Consider the following 20,800-nt stretch of genomic DNA (forward strand, 5'->3'; position numbering starts at 1 on the left):
AGAAATTAAATGACTACCAGAATTGATTTTCTTAAGCATTTTTTTTTACTATTTTATTTAGCCTACCCTTTATGAGGATATAATTTTCATACATAATGACAGAAACTTAGTTGCATAACATTAATTCGCTAACATACAGGCTACTATCAAGAATTTATTAGGCCTACTTCAGAAAAATTAGATCAACATAAAAAAAATCTATCGAAATATTATATTAAATAATATGCATGTATATAGCCCTAAAATGCATATTAACATAGGACAAATAATGGTATAAAAACATAAACTTAATGATTTCTTAATTTTTGGAGATGAATGGAGGATGATTCCAGTGTCCCTTCACTCAGGGAGGTCCTGGACGGGAATGAAGCCACCCTGTGAAACAACAGTGCCATCTTCAGGTCAGCTCGTGTAAGAACAGTTAACCTGAAAAATGTGAATACAGTAAAACAGCATTTTTAACAAGTTACAACACAGCATATGCAAGCATAAAAAATAAGACAATATTAGTGAAAAAATGAATAGAGTTACTAAATATAGAGTTTTAATGTATTAACATAAAAAATGCGAAACGCCAATTTAGAACGTATTTGGCAGTGTTCAAAAATGTATGATGGTGTTCTGTCATTCATTGCTTGAAAACCGCTAAAAAAAAGGACTTAAATTAATCTTATAGAAAGTAAAAGCCTGAATTTGGCTCTAAAACTACGAATCAGTTTCATGTCGTTTCCTGCAGGGGCGCGACACAGGCGCGAGCTGGTCTCGTGAAAACGGAAGTTGCGCGTGCTTGAGTCATTAGAGCACGCGCAACTTCCGCCCGGTTCAAAAATTTTTTGCACTTTTTTTTTTAATTTGATAAAGTAGGGCTGATATTCTCTCCGTGGCTGCCGTGATAGTGACCCAGTATGGAAATCCAGAGTAAGCTGTCGTGTTTTACACCAGTCCTGTGTTTGTATATTAATGCGTTGGATGATTTTGTAGAGACGTGCGTAAATGTGGCTATGCTAATGTGACCGGTACAATACTGCAAAGAGACATGCGCTTAATCGGCTCCATAACAACTTATACATTATCAGTATATGCGGGTATTTTATATTTAGGGTAAAATAAAAAACGTTTGAAATTGCAGTTATTTGTGTGTTTGTTGCTAACTGTCCGTATATAGCTGTTAAAAGCAAGTATAGGTTTTAGACTGTAATTAGCAAGAAGTATATAACTCACAGACCCTTTTTGATGTCTATTAACAGGCATTGAACCAATGACACTCGGCTCTCCAACCTCCCCCAAGCCTGGGGCTCAGTTTTTACCTGGGTTTCTGATGGGAGACCTGCCTGCTCCTGTCACACCTCAGCCCAGGTCTTTTGGGTTGACAGGTGGGGCAGAAACAAGGTCTCCTCTCCTGGCTGGTAAACACTTATTATCCTTTTACTGCATGTCGTTTTTTATACATAGCACAGGAGTTACTTGGTAAAACATTTGATGCTTTCCTCCTTCAGGTGGGTCTCCTCCACAGCCGGTGGTCCCAACGCCTAAAGACAAGAGTGGAGCCCCTCCAGTCAGGAGCATCTATGATGACCTCAACGGCTCCGGTGTGGGAATGTCACCTCTTGCTGCTCGCAAACAAGTGAGAAAATTAAAGATTGAGTTTGAAGCACGTCCTCTGACTCCTGTGTTCACATAAGAACATAGAGATACATTAAACAGATCACATGTTTAAGCTTTGTTTCTATAACACTCATTTATTTATATCATATACAAAATGAAATTACTTGACTTGCAAAGTTATTAGTGAGTACTGGGGCCAGATGCATTAACTTTAACGACTGTGCTGAGACTGTGTCTTTATTTTTTGGATTTAAGTTAGACCATGTCAGTACAACCAATGTTGTTTTTAACCTTGTCCTAACAGTAATGAATTTGAAGTATTTTATATGAGTACCCAAAGTTAGTAATTTGCATAAGAAACTATCAAACCATCTCCATAAAAGGGCTTTCCACACAAACTTTCTTTTACAGCCTTTCGTCACTCTTAGCAAACATGACTTTGTCGCATAAGAGCCTCAAAATCAGTCAAATAAATAAACACCTATTATACAGATCGTTCATTAGCCGGCTGTGCATACGCATGCATATCTGCATTTATTATTGCGGAGAAGCTTTGCAGCTTGGGCTAACGACCTTATGTTTCCTCTATTGCTGTATTACTCAAACTTGGCTGTAAGGCCACCAAGAGAATGTAATGTTTGCTTGTGGTTTTAATTCTTAGATTTTTAAAATATAACATTTAGAATAAATTTTAGTACAGATTTTATCGGTGAATCATGATTTGTTTGTCAAAACATTTCATTTGCGTGCAAGGCCGGTTAGTGAAGTACACCGTTGTTATAATTAATGTAAAAATGTTTTTTAATGAGATTTTGTCCTCCGCTTATGAATTTATTTTTCACAGCCATTTGCTGGACTACACACACCATTGTCTGGTCTACCAGGGACGCCAGGAACAGGTAAAAAGACTTTTTTTAATTATTAAATGAGGTGTTCTATCAAAACATAGATGCTTAGTTTCTATTTTTGTCCTATAGTGTCTAATTTGTTTAGCCCTGCGGGACAGCAGAGGAAAACGACACTTTCCCCAGCTCAAGTAGATCCGTTCTTCACACAAGGAGATGGTCTGTCCTCAGAAGACCAGCTAGATGACACCTGGATCACAGTTTTTGGGTGCGTTTACATCATTAATTTATTTGTTCCATTAGCACAGATTTGATGTGTCAGGCTTTATGGTGTCGACGTCTACATGAATTTTATATTTGGTTGCACACAGATTCCCTCCAGCATCTGCGTCGTACATCCTTTTACAGTTTGCACAGTATGGAAACATATTAAAACATGTGGTAAGTACAGGCAAAGTTTCAGCACTGCAGACTGTTTTACATATGATTTGTATTCTATAAAGGTTTCTTTCTTTCATTTACAGATGTCTAATACAGGCAACTGGATGCACATTCATTATCAGTCTAAACTGCAGGCACGAAAAGCTCTCAGTAAAGATGGAAAGATATTTGGAGAAGCCATAATGATTGGCGTCAAACCTTGTATCGATAAGGTAAGAAGCACAAAAGCGGTAATTGTAACAGTGGTAATGTTACATTGTGAGTGTTTTATTTTATTTATTAATTTTTGCAGAGTGTAATGGAGAGTTCAGACAAGAGCAGCACTTCCAGTTCTGTGTTCACACCTCCGGTGAAGGCTCCCGGCACCCCCAGTCACCCTCTATCAACTCCCCGATCTGTCATGAGACCCCTCAGTGTTGCTTACAAAGCATCCAGCAGTGACTACCAGGTATAGTTGACCAGTAACCTTCCACTCACCCACTGCTCTTAAAACCACACAAATAGTACTGAACAAATTAACTGAAATAAAACTGACAAAGGCAGCTTTAAAAATAAATAATAATAATAAATAAAAATAAATAAATAATGTATTTGATTATGCTGAGGCTTTGTGGAAAGAGGAGCAGTTTTTTTACCATTTAAGAGTGAAGAAGCATATTATAAAACTGCACATGGAAACTCAAAGGTTATCACTAAGGATTACAGATTAATTTGTGCATAAATATTAATAAAATTGATAATTCATTATTATTACATCATAAATGTACAAAATAAGTCTAAGTAACTTTCTTTTGACAGCAGAACCTAGCCAAAACCATTTCTTACTGGTTTGTAGCTTTCCCAAACCTGACTGAGCTGAAATATTTGTGAATTTTTTTTCTACCTCCTTGCCATTTTGATATTCAGGCAGTAGCAAAAGTATTTCAAATTGCAATATTTGTTAGAATATTTTCTGTATTGTTTTGAAAAAAGGAAACCGTGAGAATATTACCAATAAACATAATAGAATCTAGATAAATGTTATTTAAAATGCTAGGCAGCGGATCATACTGAAATGTGTTGTAAGGAACAACAATTTAAAAGCATAATTTTTTGAACTGCTTGCTTTTTGTTTTGTTCTGATTCATAGGTTGTATCAGATCAACAGACACCAAAAAAGGATGACAGTTTTGTATCGAAAGCAATGGAGTATATGTTTGGATGGTAATCTTTGACTCAAAGGGTCCTGATGAAAAAGCTCTGAGACCATCAACAGCCTCTGATGTGTTGACATTGCTCTAAAGACTGACATTGGGTTTTCTGAGCACAAGCACTGAGTGAATACAAAAGCACTTTATCTCTATGTTTGTGGACTAATTAACTTTGCGTGCTGTTTCACGGAAGATGGACTTTTGAGTGTTTCACATGGACTGATTTCGGCTGCTGGGTTTGGAGTTGCGTGTTTTGAAGTTATTCCCTCTTGTCTGTCCTTAAAATCATTCAGATTTAACAACTTAATCGTAAGCATTAAGTGTTTCAGGTCTTAACAAACATGCCAAAAGAAAGTTCTGATGGAAATGTAAGAATCCAAATCATGACACGCTCTCGTGAGCGCCCTGTTGTACAAAAATTCTTGCTTGACACAATTCATGGTTATGATCAGCTTTCTGGGTTTATGTGTAAGAATGGATCTCATAAGAATATCATTGACACCTACAGCTTTTTGAGGTCAAGGCCTTAATCTAGAATTTAACTGTCTTTGCATTTGGGTTATATACTCTGTTTTTAGGCTTTTGTGGGTTTTCACTAACTTTCAGTTATTTTAATAGGACAGAATCCATTTTTTTAGAAATGTCTGAATTTGAAAATGCCTTTTCTCTTTAATAAACGCTGTCTGACGAGAAACTAGTTTGTTTTCTGTAGTTATGTATACTAAGTTATTAACTAGGCATGATGAGGCTGTATCAATTACACAAAACAGCTCCTTCAGATCCACATTTTTGCCTTTAGAAGGATATAGTTATTGTGAACATTTTATTTGTTAAATTCGCAGTAGGTAATTTTGTCACCTAAAAAAAACATTTGTGGAGTTTGATTTTATGTCCATAATGTGGATAAATGGAAGAAACGTCATCCTTCAGTTTAAAACAAATGGGCAAATGTGTGGCTGAAGATTTGGACTTGGTTGTATTTGATGAGTAAGAGGTTTACTGTTGCATGTCATCATAAATTAATGAGCATCTGGTGATTGGGTTTTTTTCCCCTCAAATGCAGGTTGTTTCCAAAACTGTCATTCAAATATTATGAATAAGTGTTTGATCAGTTTATTATTCTCTTTGACACAATTTTGAGGACTTGAGGCTCTACTTCGAAAGTATCAAAAGACTTGACTTTGACCTTCTCACAGTCTTCATGTGGGTGGGTTTGGAATGAAGCATTTAAAGTGAAGATGTTTTGTAGTCATGTTGTTACATCTATCCTTACTGAATTGCAGGGTTGGGCAAAATTATGAGTTTGCTCCGGCTTGCGTTTCCCACCAATGGTACGGTACAATCAATCAACTTAACTCACGATGCAGCACTGAATTGCAATACACAGAAATCCAATGGGTGATGCATCTATATTAATGCTGTCAATCGATGAAAAAAACCTAATTATTTTAAATTAATTGCGATTTAATCCCACCTAACATCAAGGTTTTTAAATATACTTTTATATTGCAATAATTTTACACTCAAATCTTAAAATTCATGTAGAAACAACATAAAGACAGTATATTTTTAATATTTTTTTTACGACTGAAGGCCAGTATCACTGATACAAATACCACTGATGTATCTTTTAAAAAAATAATTTTTTCCCCCTAATATTTAACCATTGACTATAGCCATTCAAACAGTACAGTATAATTGATAGATAACATTTATTAGACTTTTAAAAAAATAACAACTTCTAATTTAAGTGAATTTAAAACAATCTTCTCATAAACCCTTTATAATAGATGTCGTATTTACTTGTCTTTCAGCAAGTAGGAAATATACAGAAATTGAATAAAGTTATCAAACACTAAATTCTAAATTAAATATAGGTGAATAGCTAGTGCTACACATTTATTGATTTCCTCTTCTGATTTTTGAATCTCAGTTCAAATTGAATTATAATTAATTTTAAATTAAACTTTAATGTGTATCAAACCGCAATATAAAAAAAAACAAAAAACAAAACAGGTATAAATACATCAGTTAAAGAAAAACATGTTGCTGTTAAATAGAACTCTGGACAAAAACCCTCTGGCAATGTGAGAGCAAGACTTTCTAAAAATCCTTCTAAAAGATAGTAGCTATAAAGCTATTTGTGTGTTGTGCACATGTAGAAGGCTGGTAATGATACTCTTGCTTGGGGCTTTTGGGGCCTTAGGGCTTGTCCAAAAAAAACGATAAAGCTGCAGCATTTACTTCAACACAAAATAAATAGAAATAAATTTTATATGGGGTGAGATGTGCAAATGAGAACAAATTGGCGTGCATTGCCTTCAGCTCAGCATATTGAATACATTTATTGAATTATTGATTTTGTGTGTACTTACCTTATTTGTACTAGATTCTGTTTTCAAATGCGTCACGTATAATAGAATCCAATATGTAATTTTTGGCTGCAAGTAATTTGTAACTTGACCCAGACTTCATGTAAACTTCAGCCTTTGATTTGAGATTCAAAGGTTAAGACTTGTAGATGGAGCATTTTTCTGCGCTGGACTCTTTGCTGACCTTCCAAATGACCCTGAGACTTGTTTCAGGTGTCTGAACCTCGCTCTGATCAGGCAGCGGAGGTCAGGCAAGGTAGCCAGCTGGATCCCAGATCAGACACATGGCTGAGTGCTTGCTGAAGGTGACACTGAGCGGGTCTCTGGAGGTGAGGCTGACCCTTGCTGTCAGAGGCTGCCAGTGCACAGCTCAGGTGATATGCTCAGAGATGCACGCTACCCCCGGGCCTGCTTCAGATATAATCCATCCTGATTACTGCTGTTTTACCACCGGAGGCATGATTTCACTAACCTTGAAACAGGCTTATTTTTGTGGCATGTTGTTTGTGGCGTATTTTTTTATTTTTCATGCATAAATGAAGGTGTAGTGGTTGGTATACTGTTGAAGCTGTTAGGGTTTCATTGACCTCGCAGGACATCAGAGGCCACTCAGAACACAATATTAAACTTCACTTTTTCATTGTAAATGCTTCCTGAATGAATAGCGCACACACACACAAAAAAGCTGCAATTTTATGGTCTCCTTTACAAATATGTATGTGTGGGTCCCATCAAACTTTAATGTTCACCTAACTTTCACATTTTAGCAACAAATGAACACATTGTTTTCCTGAAAAACATTTGCGCTTGTTTTGGATGTACTGCAATGCAAGAAAGCAGCCACACTTTCATACATTTTCTAGATGAAACCTGTAGTGAGTTCAGCTAAAATGTGATGCTGGCCACTAGATGGCAGCGTGTTTATGTACTACTACTATTTATTTATTTTTAAAGCATGAGCAACTTTCTGCAAGTTGAAGTAGTGCCTTTGTTGGGTTTGATTTTGATCCTTAAGGGAAGCATTTATCTTTCTGATAATAGTGTTTTATTATGTTAAGATTGGAGTAATGTGGATAAAGGTAAGCAAACATTACCAGTGTTGCTGCAATTAGTTATAACAACTTAAAATTTGCTGAGATAAACATTCAACTAAACTAAAGTTAACGAAACTTCAGTCAAGCACAAACATGACTTTAAAAAGAAAAAAAAAGCTGAAACGATGCATTACTCATTTTAATGTTGAATTTTAAGTTGTGATAACTAATCACAGCAATCGTTTTTTTCAGTCTATAATTAGGCTATTAATATTATAACGATGTCGCTTGAGTTATTCATAATTAATATATTGTATATTATGTATATTATATTATATTACTATAGCAGTATAATGCAATAACATTATGTATAAAATATAATGCATATAAAATTAAATTACATTTTCTGTCTTTTAAGCCTCAATTTGTAAAAATGATAATGATGTCTTTAATAATGATCATTTACGATTCTCATCACATATATATATAACCCCAATCCCAGAATAGTTGGGATGTTTTGTGAAATGCCATAATGCCAACTTTTGTGTGTTGCAGGCATCAAAATTTAAAATGGTTTATATTTACAAATACATTTAAGTTTTAAACATTGGAAATCTTTTAACTGTACCTGTGCAGATTCTTGCATTTTGATTGCATTTTACAAACTTTTCTGGAATATTTTGATAAGAATTTGATTACCGGTGGATATGAAGACTCTTTTTAACAATTTATTCTTTATCCATTTTATATGAGATTGTTAAATGTCTAGGGATTTTGTTAATGAGTTGAGCAATTTTTTGTTTGTGCCTAAAGATGTGATGGATGCAAATATGATGATCTTAAAAAGTGCTTGTGCATTGCTATGATTTTAATGGAGATAATTTGCCCAGCTGACATTATTAATTGAGTACCTTGTACAATAGTGCCATTTTAAACCTCATCAGTTGACTGACTTCCTGGCCCTGACGCAGCATCAGACATAAACATCCCGCTTTGATAGGTACATGCAGCCTAATTCAAAACACGTCAGGATGCAGCCCCTCTTAGTCACTGTGTAATCTTATATTAAAGAGATCAGGAAGGAATTAAAGGAAACCTTGGCTGTGCAATAGGATTTATGCAGGTCCTATTAGACTTACTAATTTATAGTTTTAATTAAATTCTGGAAATGCAGTACTGCAGAAAAGTAACCTGTTATTGGATAATCTGGGTGTGTAGACTCGCAGGGCAGGGTGCATATCAATAGCGCCTCCTGTGAAAAGGCCACAGCAGTAAGGACTATTTAATGAGAGGATGTGAATTAACTCGGAGTGGGATAGGGGAAGAGGAGAGCCACCGTGCAATGAAATGCTTCTTTATTTGGCACACAATGGAATAAAGGCTGGAAAAATCGATGATAATATCTCCCGATTACAATCATCAAGGTTTACTTCTCTTTCAAAATGATTCTTATCAATTCCCTTAAGAGCAACAGCCTGTGTGAAGGATCAATACCACGCTGGTGCTGTGGTTTTACTTAATGCGTTCAGCCCTGGGCACTTGGTGCGGATGTGTGAGTGAACGCAAGGCTTTCCTGCCGCATTAGAACAGCACCGCTTTCATTTGACTCTAAGTAGATCAGAATAAGCACGGAGGTTCTTCATGTGAAGCCTTCTCATTCCAGATCGCATTCAGACATGATCTAATTATTCTTCAAGAGGTTCTCCATGATTGTGGATGGCGGTAATGAGGACTCCCTCCTCAAGTTCCCAGTGTCGAGAGGGAATGAGGGATAAGAACACATGCCAGTTTTTTAAATCAAGATGTTTTTATCTAAAGAAGATAAATTTACTTGAGAACCAAATTTTTATACTCTAAAACTTGTTTTCAAAGAATGTTTTTCATTGGATGTTTTTAAAGTCTAATATAAAACTAATTAGTCTTCAAAGTATAAATAATAATAATATTTAAAAATATAAAATATATATAAAATATATATATATAAAATATATACTTTATATAAAATAAAGTATAATAATACTATTACTAATAATATTAATAATAATAATGATGATGATGATTATTATTATTTAATAATTATTAAAATACATTAATATTAAAATACATTCTCCTCATGTTCCCAGTGTGGATAGGGAATGAGGGATAAGAACTTTACTTGAGAACCAAACTTCCATAAGATAATAAAACTCGGTTTTAAAGGATGATTTCCATTGCATTTTGTTGTCTCAATAATAATAATAATAATAATAATAATAGTTTTGTTATTAATAAAAATATTATTAGTAGTAGTATTGATTGTTAATTAACTGTTATTTTGATTATTATTGTAACAACTATACAAATATATAACTATTATTATTAATGATAATTATATGTTATAGTCAGTTTATTATTATTTATTATTAGAGATATTTAATTAATAATATCAAAAATAATAATATTTACCAATAATGATTATTTATTACTGAGGCTTAAAATACATTAAAATACATATGAATTGTTATTATTATTATTCATAAAAAAACTGATAATTTAATTATTTTTATTGTTAAATATTGCTAGATTTATGCTTAAAAAAACATTTGCCAATGTGTAAGACATGCATAAGGGGTTGAGGGGGTTTATGGGCTGACATGAACAGACAGAAGTGAGGTGGGCATCACACGGGAGGTGAGAGAGTTTGAATTACAGCTCACAGGACCTCTGTGGCCCTGTCAGCCCTGCTCAGACTCCACTGAACGATACAGCATGATGCCTTTAAAAAAATGGCCTGACCACCGCATGCAGGTTAAGCCATGCGCAAACATCAGCAGACTTTATCAGCACACACATTGGTTGCTGACCGGCGCTCCTGAACCGGGACCTGCACAGAGATTCCTCTCAGGTGCTTGCAGGGACCATGATATGATGGGACTGGAATGTGAATGAAGCGTCACGTAGAGTCTATGCTCTTGTCAAGCAGGATTATGCTCTGATGTTGACAGCTGCGGATACAGAGAGCATTGTTATTTTGAGAGGAGATAGTGCCAAACTTGGCTGCAGGTTGTTGACTTGCTCTTGTTTGTTGAAGTAGCATTAAGAAAAGTAGAGCCTTTGCACTTCAACTAAACTATAGCTAACCTACATTATTGCACAGATTTAGACTGAATGCTTGATTCCGTCGCAGCATTTTGTTAAAGATTTGTGAAGTGTTGTGTAGTGCATCACTTTATTACTGACTGCTTATTCAGAAAACGGAAAGATTCTTACATAGCCGTGCTTTTGTTCTGTCTCACGACAAGTTAACTAATAATACATCAACAATCATACACTATTAAAATGTTTTTAGTTTTGTGTAATATTTTTAGTTGTAACTAAAACAAAAATTGAGGAAATTTTACCAGGGGCGTCATGCACCCATTTTTTTTTTTTTTGAGGGGCACGAGTGAGGGGGGGGGGGTGCTCTTCATGTCATGTGACACAGCGGCCATATATATATATATATATATATATATATATATAAGTATAACTGATATAGGCTTATGTTTATTTTTTCCTTTTTATTAGAAATATTCCAAACCTGTTATATCATGAAATATCTCGATTCTCAAATAAGTAAATGCATTTTGTACCTTTATAGATTATTGATCTATAATGGGCGATGGGCAAAGTAGCCTAATAGTGTAATCTATAACTATGCATAAAAACCCGTCTTTTTACTTAAGTACCAGATATGGGTGTCATGCCATAAAATATTTTAGTACGACTGACTTTGTATTTAATGTGAATTTTATAAAAACATTGTAATTTGCTAATTGTAACACTTTCATTGTACAGAAAGAAAGCAAAGAATGTTTACATTATCAAAGAACATTTTAAGCACTCTCAAAAACTTTCATTATAATCACTGAAGCCGTTAACACTGTGAAATTAATATCTTACATTCGTATGCACATCTGCACTTTGTTGTTTCTGGTGAGAGAATTCATCAGAGAGCAGAATTCCTTCAGCGAGCAAATAAACAAAACCGTGATGACTCATCTGAACGCCTCTGATTGGTCATTGCATTCATAAGCTCAACATAATCGATTGTGATCGGTTACAATGTGCAGCGCTGTAAAAGCACCGTTTCTGACTCAAATCAGCGAACACAGATTTGATTTTAGCAGCTGGTGATATACTGCACTGCACCGTTATAATCACGCCGGTGTGATTGTATGAAATATAAAAAAATGTTTTGTATAAACATAAAATGTGTTGTTATATGATGTGTGTTTGTATATTAATAATTACATGTTTCATAGTATGCCATGTTTGATGTTTTATAATTGTTGTTTGTAATATCATAGTATTACCAATGAATTAATTTTATTTATGTATTTACTTTTGTTGATTTATGTTTTTGTACTGACTTTCTCCTATTTGAGCGCCAAAGAGCAAAGCTGGTAAACTTCAAATCACATACTGTGCTTTTTAGGGGTCCTGCGCCAGCAGAGCAACTGGCATTGAATGGAAATGTAGGCAGATGGCTCTCTTCAGGTATTACAGACCTCCCTGGTGCCATTTATTTCTTTGGTATAAAACTTTTCAAGTAGGAAAGAAATTACTGAGTGCACATTAAATGAAAGCTTTAAGCTTAATAAGATTTTCCCTGCTGAGAGAAATGCTTTTGTTTCAATCTAATTCTACTGAATGATGTGTATCTATTTATTTTATAATTATGCTCTAGTTCAATGTTCTGTCTGTCTAGTACGTTATTAGTTTAAATAGCATCCAAACATTTTATAATATGAAGATGTGCTGGTGATGATGGATCTCGAAGTTCTGAGTCATTTACACTCCACACATTAAAACTCCATATTCTCAGTCACATTAATGAGTGAAAGTACCAAACAAGTTGAGTCAGAAAAGCTGATCCCTTCTTAATGTCAAAAGCTTCAAATGTCAACGCTCACCCCTCCTGAGCTTCCCCATTTATCTCCATCTCAGCAGCCTCTCGTTGCTGTCACAGGAATGGCTGCAAGATCCTGCTGAGTCCTGTCTTTATTCTGTGGAAAAAGTCGGCAAGGATAAAAGAATGAGAGAGAAAAGTGAGCAAGAACAGAAATAAACAAGTGGAAAGGAGAGAAATGGAGTTAGAAGGAAATACAGAGAAGGACAATAAAAAGAGATTATCGAAAGAAAGAGAAAGGGAGAAAGAGATGAGCAGTGTCCATCTATTCAAGATTCCTGAGTCCCTCGGGCCTGTAACAATAAGTGGGACACCACTGAGTCCTGCACTTGCTAGGACTCTGTGTGTCTGAGAGTGTGAAAGAGAGAGAGAGAAAGAAAGAAAGAAAGAAAGAAGAAGAAAATGGGAGCCTATTTTCTTGGTCGCGAGACCTCATGCTGTCATTGTGCACAAATTCGACATGCTGAGAGAAAGAAGTATACAAAAGAAAAGGAAAGCGATAACCACAGGTTACATGAACAAAGAGCAAAAATATCAGTGGATCTGCAAAGGAAAGCAATAGGATGGTTTTCCAATTACATTCACTGCAGCATTCATCTCTATCTGAGTTTATGTAATTTCCGTTCATTGTTGGACACTGAACTGATAATGTGCATTGCGACCTCTGAGAATACTGCCATATTTTGTCCACAGTGCTAAAATCTTTAAAGCAACCTTTGAATTTTGTAACATTTACTCACTTACAATGTTATCAAGGTTTCTTGTGCAAAGGTGTGGCTTTCTTGACGCAATTTAGTTGTACTTAGTGTTAATAAACTTCAGCCACTTTTTTCAAAATTTTTGTATATTTGGAAAGATAGTAACGAGTAGAAAAGTATGTATATACACACTACTGTTCAAAAGTTAGGGTGGTATGATTTTATCACAAATTAAAATAACAGTTTTCTATTGTAATATATTTCAAAATATAATGTATTCCTGTCATGGCAAAGCTATTTTTAGCAGACATTACTCCAGTCGTCAGTGTAACTTTTTTAGTGGTATATGATATTTTAGTGGTAAATAAAATAAAAATGTAATACATTTTACAAGAATGTACTATTTCAGTTTTTTTAATTTTTTTTATTTCACCTTTTATGTTATGTACTGTTTCTTTGTAATTGTTTGTGAAATTCACTATTAATTTCTAAGAGAAAATAGTTTCTACACCTTTTTTCAGTATAGTTTTAAGTCAATTTTTTTTTCTTTTCTTCAGTGTCACATAATCCTTCAGAAATCATTCAAGAAACATTTCTTATTATCATCAATGTTGAAAACGGCTGTGCTGCTTAATATTTTCGTGGAAATCATATGATGAAAGAATTTCAGCGTTCTTTGATAAATAGAATGTTCAAAAGAACAGCATTTATTTAAAATGGAAATTTTTGCAACATTACAAACGTTTTTACTGTCTTTACTCCAAAATGTCCTTACAAAATAAAAGTATTAATTTCTTTCAAAAAAATAAAAAAAATAAAACTTACTGACCCCAAAACGTTTGAATGGAAAAGTACATGTTTATAATCAAACATAATTAGCCTTATTAGTAGGCAGACAGATTGATAGGCTAACAAACCTCTTGTTAACATTTTCAAGCCAAGTTTGTCTTGACGAAGTTTCTTTACCTAAATTTTAAATTCAAATTCATATTACAATTCTGCATACTGTTTGATACCTCAGGGCCAAGTTGCTGATAACTGAATATTATGTAAATGTCTTCAGTCATATGTTAATGTATTCATGGGTTGGTTTCCATATAGTATATGGTCTTGGTAGACTGAGGAGGGAACCTGTGATTGTTATAGTACATAGTACATAAAATGGTTTGATTCCAAACCCCTATTTCCCATGATTCGACTTTAATAAACACATTTTTCACCATCGTGACTTAAATAGGAAATTGCACTATGTGGGCCCCCGAGTCTCTGATTGACACATCTGACTGCACTGGATGTGGGCAGCTGTACCCTCTTACCAACCAGCTGCTGTCTCTAGTCCCTCCGCTGCTCGTGGAGAAGGTCACAGTCCTCTACTTTCCACATCTACAAGCACTCCGAGCCTGCATTAATATCCTTGGAGAAAGACCATTTGATGTCTCTGTGGTTTTTAAAGCCGTTTTCACTTACAAAACCTGAAAACATTTTCGAAATGCTTCTTTCATCTGATAATTGTTCAGGTTACGAGACCGCCAGTGCTACAAGAAACCACTGTACTCAGACAGCAGACGCTAATGTTTATCAAATGAGCTGAGAGGAAGTCTAAAAGAGTTTGTGTGCTGATTTATGGGCTGGCTTCAGATATAACATTATCTTTTCCCCTGTCTGATCACCTGAATGACAAGTGGCACTGACTCAGGGGAATGTGGACTCGTAGACTTCGCCCCAAAGTGTGCACACCTGCCAGAATCCTATCTGTAGCCAATCAGTCATATGTTCGTTCAGCCATAGTCGTTCTCACTAAGGGCCCAAGCTCCTTCACAGACACGTGCGAGAGGTGGGGAAGGGTGTTATGAAGAGCTTTAAAAACTGATATAGTCAACTGATTTGGAGGAACAGCGATGAGAGGAGGAGAATTCATTCAGAAGCCAAAACCGCTGCCAGCTTTTGCTCTGTGTCGATTGGATGTGCGGTAGATGTTACGCTCCAAAATAAAATGTTTCTCTACATTGAGTATGATTAAATGGTCTTTGTCCTGCAGCGTTATCATTCGAGGATGAGATTTCATAAACCTAGTTGTGCACTGGCTAGATGTATTGCTTATATTTTTCGTCTCTTTTCTCCTATGTAGTTCACAAATGCACCTACTTTGATAAGATCAAAGACAAATGCGAGTTCGTACGCCATGGACCCATTAAAAAGTAACTAAGGCAATATAAATATGAGAGGTGAACTAAAAGCAAGGGTGTCCTCAGTGACTCACTTCCACAATGGTCCATTGTTCACGCAGTATTTACCGGTCGCTCTGTGTCATCCATCTTGTGTACATTTCCCAGCTCTCAGCATGAGATGGCCTTCAGCCAGTGCTCAGGGCCTCTTGTTATAAATCTAACAGCATTGTTTGCTATGATGCTCAGCCTCCAGCAGTCTGTCATCACAAGGATGCACGCTTGGCTTGAGGAGAGATTTCCCCCCAACCACCTTGTCTCGCCCTGTTTCTTTTTCGATAATGTTGAGAAGAACAGATGGAAGTGGAAGTTTGCAGGCTCGAGAGCCTGCGGCAGCCATGTTGCCGCGTAAGTGCTTTTGGAGGCAATGGTCTCACCGTCTTTGCTCCCAGTGCTTAGAGGTCACCGGTAATCACCGCTTTGTACAGGCGGGCCATCGAGATAACAGAGGTCACGTGGCTTTTGGAGCGCAAGAACACCCCTGGGGCCTCGCTTGCTTCAGAGCTGGCCTAGAAAGTGGCAACTAGAGGACCAATCAATGTATATTTGCAGTTCCCTCACTTTCATAATGTAATGGAGATGCATTTCAGTTGACCTCCAATCACTTTGGATGCTACACACTGCTGAAACCCTCCAAGGAGCTTGTTAGCATTTTTAGCCTCTTTTTCTTCTCGCTGTTTCCATGCAACAGATGCAAAGATGAGTGGCTCTGTACGACCTTAGTTAAGGTAGGTACATCCTACGAGACTCCTGGCATCTGTGAAGGTGTGTTGACGCTGAGTGATTGCTTTCCCACAGAGAGCGTTGGTAAGTGGGAGGTTTACCCTGAAGGTCCTCGTGGAGGGGGCGCTGTGATCGAGAATAGATTTTCACCAATGGTAGATAATGGCAGTCAGTAGAAAACGATGCTGGGGAAACAAAATAAGAGAAAGGAGCACATTATCAGGAGTCCGAAGCAAGGCCGTCTCCACCCCGCCCCGAAGAGGAGTGGGCGAGGAGAGAGTAGCTGGGGAATTCTAATGGCATTTATTCTTCTCTCGAAAACAGGGTAACTATAATATGTCAGTAGTGTCTTGCGAATGAATTCATATTGGCTGGCTCCTTAGATATTCAAGGAGTTTTATTTCTCACAGGTCCTGTTAACACAGTATTTGTTCCTCAGCAATGTGGCACCCTATTTTTCCTCAGTAATTTGCTGTATACTTTGCAAACATACACTCAAGTCGATGTTTAAATTCATTCTCCGTAGCAAACAATGTATCTTATTAGCACTCTTGGGAATGGCTGGAGAAAATGAGCAAAAGCAGTAAAACACAATCCATTTGCTCTATGAAATCCTGTTCATTTCCTTTATGTAATTGGTATAGCAGGGCTGTGCAAAAATCAGGATTGAAGAATTAGTTTATTTTCAATTCATGACTTGAAATTTGAAATGAAGTGGTCTCAACACACAGGAAGTTAAGTATGTCTGTCGGCCAGTCGGATGGACGGATTGATACAGTAGATAGATATTCTATCTATCTATCTATCTATCTATCTATCTATCTATCTATCTATCTATCTATCTATCTATCTATCTATCTCTCTCTCTCTCTCTCTCTCTCTCTCTCTCTCTCTCTCTCTCTCTCTCTCTCTGTTTATCTGTCTGTCTTTCTGTCTGTTGTTCTATTATTCTGTCGTTGTATCATTCTATCAGTCGATCTGTCATTCAAAAAACATGTTGCATTTCTTTAAATTTGAATTAATTCGATGTGTGCTTACAGTGCCATGAAAAAGTTTTTGCCCCCTTCCTGTTTTTTTTAGTTTTTGCATATTTGTCACACTTGAATGATTCAGATCATCAAACAAATTTTAATATTACACAAAGATAACCCGAGAAAATACAAAATGCAGTTTTTAAATGATGATTTAATTTATTAAGGGAAAAAAGCTGTCCAAACCTGCTTGGCCCTACGTGAAAAAGTAAATGCCCCATAAATCTAATTACTGTTTGTGCCACCCTTTGCAGCAACAAATGCAATCAAGCGTTTGCGATAACTGGCAATGAGTCTTTCACATCGCTGTGGAGGAATTTTGGCCGACTCTTCTTTGCAGAACTGTTTTAATTCAGCCACATTGGAGGGTTTTCAAGCATGAAAGAACTGTTTAAGGTCATGCCACAGCATCTCAATCGGATTTAAGTCCAGGCTTTGACTTGGCCACTCCAAAACCTTAATTTTGTTTTTCTTGAGCCATTCAGAGGTGGACTTGCTGGTGTGTTTGGGATCAGTGCGCTTGAGCTTGAGGTCACAAACTGACGGCCGGACATTCTCCTTCAGGATTTTCTGATAGAGTGCAGAATTCATGGTTCCATCAAATATGGCAAATCGTCCAGGTCCTGAAGCTGCAAAGCAGCCCCAGACCATCAACAAATGCTGGGTTAAATATGGATATGTTTAGACCCAGTGGTTGGGTTACTGCCCAGAAGGTTGGGTTAAACATTTAACCCAACTGTTGGTTGAAAACAACCCAGCATGTGTTCTGTCCAATATTTACCCAGCACCGGGTTGTATTTAACCCAACATTTTTTAGAGTGTATGATGTTCTTTTTATGAAATGCTGTGTTGGTTTTACGCCAGATGTACCTTCCAAAATGTTCAACTTTTTTCGCATCAGTCCACAGAATATTTGCCCAAATGTCTTGAGGATAATCAAGATATTTTTGGAAAATGTGAGATGAGCCTTTGTGTTCTTTTTGGTCAGCAGTGGCTTTTGCCTCGAAACTCTCCCATGGATGCTGTTTTTGCCCAGTCTCTTTCTTATTGTTGAATCATGAACACTGACTGTAATTGAGGCAAGTGAGGCCTGCAGTTCTTTAGATGTTGTTCTGGGTTCTTTAATGACCTCCTGGATGAGTCGTCGTTGCGCTCTTGGAGTAATTTTGGTAGGCCGGCCACTCCTGGGAAGGTTCACCACTGTTCCAAGTTTTCTCCATTTGTGGATAATGTCTCTGACCATGGTTCGCTGGAGTCCCAAAGCCTTAGAAATGGCTTTATAACCCTTTCCAGACTGATACATGTCAACTATTTTGTTTCTCATCTGTTCTTGAATTTCTTTAGATCACGGCATGAAGTGTTGCTCTTTAAGCATGCTTCACTTTGTCAGACAGGTTCTATTTAAGTGATTTCTTGAATCAACGGGTCTGGCAGTAATCAGGCCTGGGTGTGTCTAGTGAAACTTAACTCAGCTTTCTAAAATAACGTGGTTAATCACAGTTCTTTCATGATTTAGGGCCAGGTAGGCTTAGACAGCTTTTTTCCCTTAATAAATTAAATCATCATTTAAAAACTGCATTTTGAATTTACTTGCATTATCTTTGTGTAATATTAAAATTTGTTTGATGATCTGAATCTTTTAGGTGTGACAAATATGCAAAAAATTTAAAAAACAAAAACAAAACAAAAAAAACAGAAAGGAGGCAAAAATATTTTCCCGGCACTGTAGAAGTGAATTGCTTCCTCAGTTATAATTCAGTTCAAATTCAGAAAATGGATTGAAATTTAAAAGACATTTGTCTTTGTAAACTTTTTTTTTTTAATAGAAATCTGTCCTGCATGACATTTTCAGAAAAAAAATTAATTACTCAGAAAACTGATTTTATTCCAGGGATGCTGCAGGTTTCCCACGATCTAAGAAATTGCTGTTTCAAACACCTGTGGCCCACAAATACAGCACACTAATAAAAACCTTGTTTATCCCTGTTCTAGGAAAGCCTACGGCTTCAGAGACCCTACCAGAAAAAAATTATCACACTGTGCCAGTAATACCTGCTTTAGCGAGTACAGGATGCGTCCACAGGAGGGATTAGCCCTATTGATCCCAGCTGGCAGACAGAACTATTTGAAAGTCAGAACAATCACATCGGGAACAGACTCTGTGGGCATGTGGACCAAAGGAAATGGCAGATGTAAGATACAGTCACAGAAGTGTGTATAGAGCAACAGGGGAAAAAGCTCAACAGATAACAGGGCCAACAACAGCTTCTGCCATTCACCTCACAACTCATTTCTCTCTTCTTCCCTGAAGTGTGTAATTTATGTTATGCACTTCTCCTACCCCATTTATGTATAAGTCATTTTAGCTTGGCTATTGAAACTTGCAAATTTACTTTTTTTCATGCCCTCCAAATATTTAATCAAAAACATTACACGTACCTCCCATGACGTCAATAAGCTTGTCCAAGAGCAGGGCAAGTTTCAATCCCTGCCCTCCAGTTACCATGTCACTCGCATGATCCAATCAATTCCCGATGGACGAAATCACAGCCTGCCTTACTTACCCCCCACCCCCCATTTGAGAAGCTTTTTCAATCCGATATACATTGCAATAGAGAAGAAAAGATGATCACAACTTTTGCTTCATGCTGACTTTGAAAAGACTTGCTGCGTTTCACCTGTTTTTGTCTAGACTAACATGGTTTGATGTTGTCCGTCGTAGTGATTAAAGATCTAACTGAACGGTTATTGGTTCAAACCTGGTGTAACCTCTTTAAATTTGAAAGATTTAAAAACTTAGATTGAGGAAAAAAAAGGTATCAGCATCTCTATTATTCAATTGCAGTTTGTGGTCATCTATACAAGAGAAAAGATTTGATTACAGAGAAGAGGAAATTTATATATATTTTTTTAAAAGTATAAAAGATAGAAGTGTTTTTGTTTGTTTTTATTTTAAGAGGAGATTGTGGAAAGATGTTTTTTTCTTTACTGTTTTTTTTTTTTCTGGTTTCTGCTAATTAATTTGTACTGTATATGCTAATGGAGACATTGCCATTTCTGTAAATAATAATAATTTATTTTTTTAAATAAACAAAGCTAGTAAAGAGAAATATGTAATTGAGTAATATATCATTCCGCCATTATAGTGCTTGAATCATACATAAATTATATGTTTGCCATTTTCTGTGGATATGTGTTCTCTCTTGCATTCTGCCGTGGAGTGTTAATGCACATTCACAGATATTAATTTGATCAGAAGACGGATTTGAGATCTCATCTAAGATCTAGTACATTTGATTTAATCAGATAATAACAATGTGAATGAGATCATGAGAGAAAGCACTTGTGTAGAGGATTTTTTCTTGTACTTATAACCTCTTCCATCAGATTGATGACGTTGGATGATCAAAAAAGCAATTCAGCAGATTCCCTTAATCTGAAAGCACGTCACCAGGGGAGCGCAGCTGTGCATCCAGAATGCAACACTGCATGAAAACACATATAGAAATTCAAACACTCAACACACTGAAAAATTTCATGCAAGAAGCATGTTTACTCATTGACAGCCATATAAAACTTACACTGATCTATCTATCGTTCATATTGTTCTATCTATTTATTGTTATATCATTTTGTCATCCAATGTATTGTACTGTCATCATATTTTTCTGTCTATTGATCGTTCTCCCGGCCCGTAAGCATATAA

At 36.2% G+C, this 20,800-nt stretch overlaps 1 protein-coding gene across 1 annotated transcript; it reads left to right on the forward strand.

Moving 5' to 3' along the window:
- The first annotated feature begins 785 nt into the window (after nucleotides 1-785).
- Nucleotides 786-4,775, forward strand: nup35 (nucleoporin 35). The gene is made up of 9 exons (XM_058787289.1): nucleotides 786-918; nucleotides 1,248-1,406; nucleotides 1,497-1,624; nucleotides 2,450-2,504; nucleotides 2,583-2,718; nucleotides 2,822-2,891; nucleotides 2,975-3,103; nucleotides 3,184-3,339; nucleotides 4,021-4,775. The coding sequence occupies exons 1-9, from the start codon at nucleotides 906-908 to the stop codon at nucleotides 4,096-4,098; spliced, it is 924 nt and encodes a 307-aa protein (XP_058643272.1). The 5' UTR covers nucleotides 786-905; the 3' UTR covers nucleotides 4,099-4,775.
- Nucleotides 4,776-20,800: the final 16,025 nt, after the last annotated feature.

The sequence above is a fragment of the Onychostoma macrolepis genome, chromosome 09 (assembly GCF_012432095.1).
Source record: "Onychostoma macrolepis isolate SWU-2019 chromosome 09, ASM1243209v1, whole genome shotgun sequence".
Lineage (NCBI taxonomy): Eukaryota > Metazoa > Chordata > Actinopteri > Cypriniformes > Cyprinidae > Onychostoma > Onychostoma macrolepis.

Excerpts from the sequence above, each read along its gene's own strand:
- nup35 (XM_058787289.1), top strand. Across the intron at positions 1,625-2,449 it reads CTCTTGCTGCTCGCAAACAA|CCATTTGCTGGACTACACAC; the intron begins GTGAGAAAATTA and ends TATTTTTCACAG. Across the intron at positions 2,719-2,821 it reads ACCTGGATCACAGTTTTTGG|ATTCCCTCCAGCATCTGCGT; the intron begins GTGCGTTTACAT and ends GGTTGCACACAG.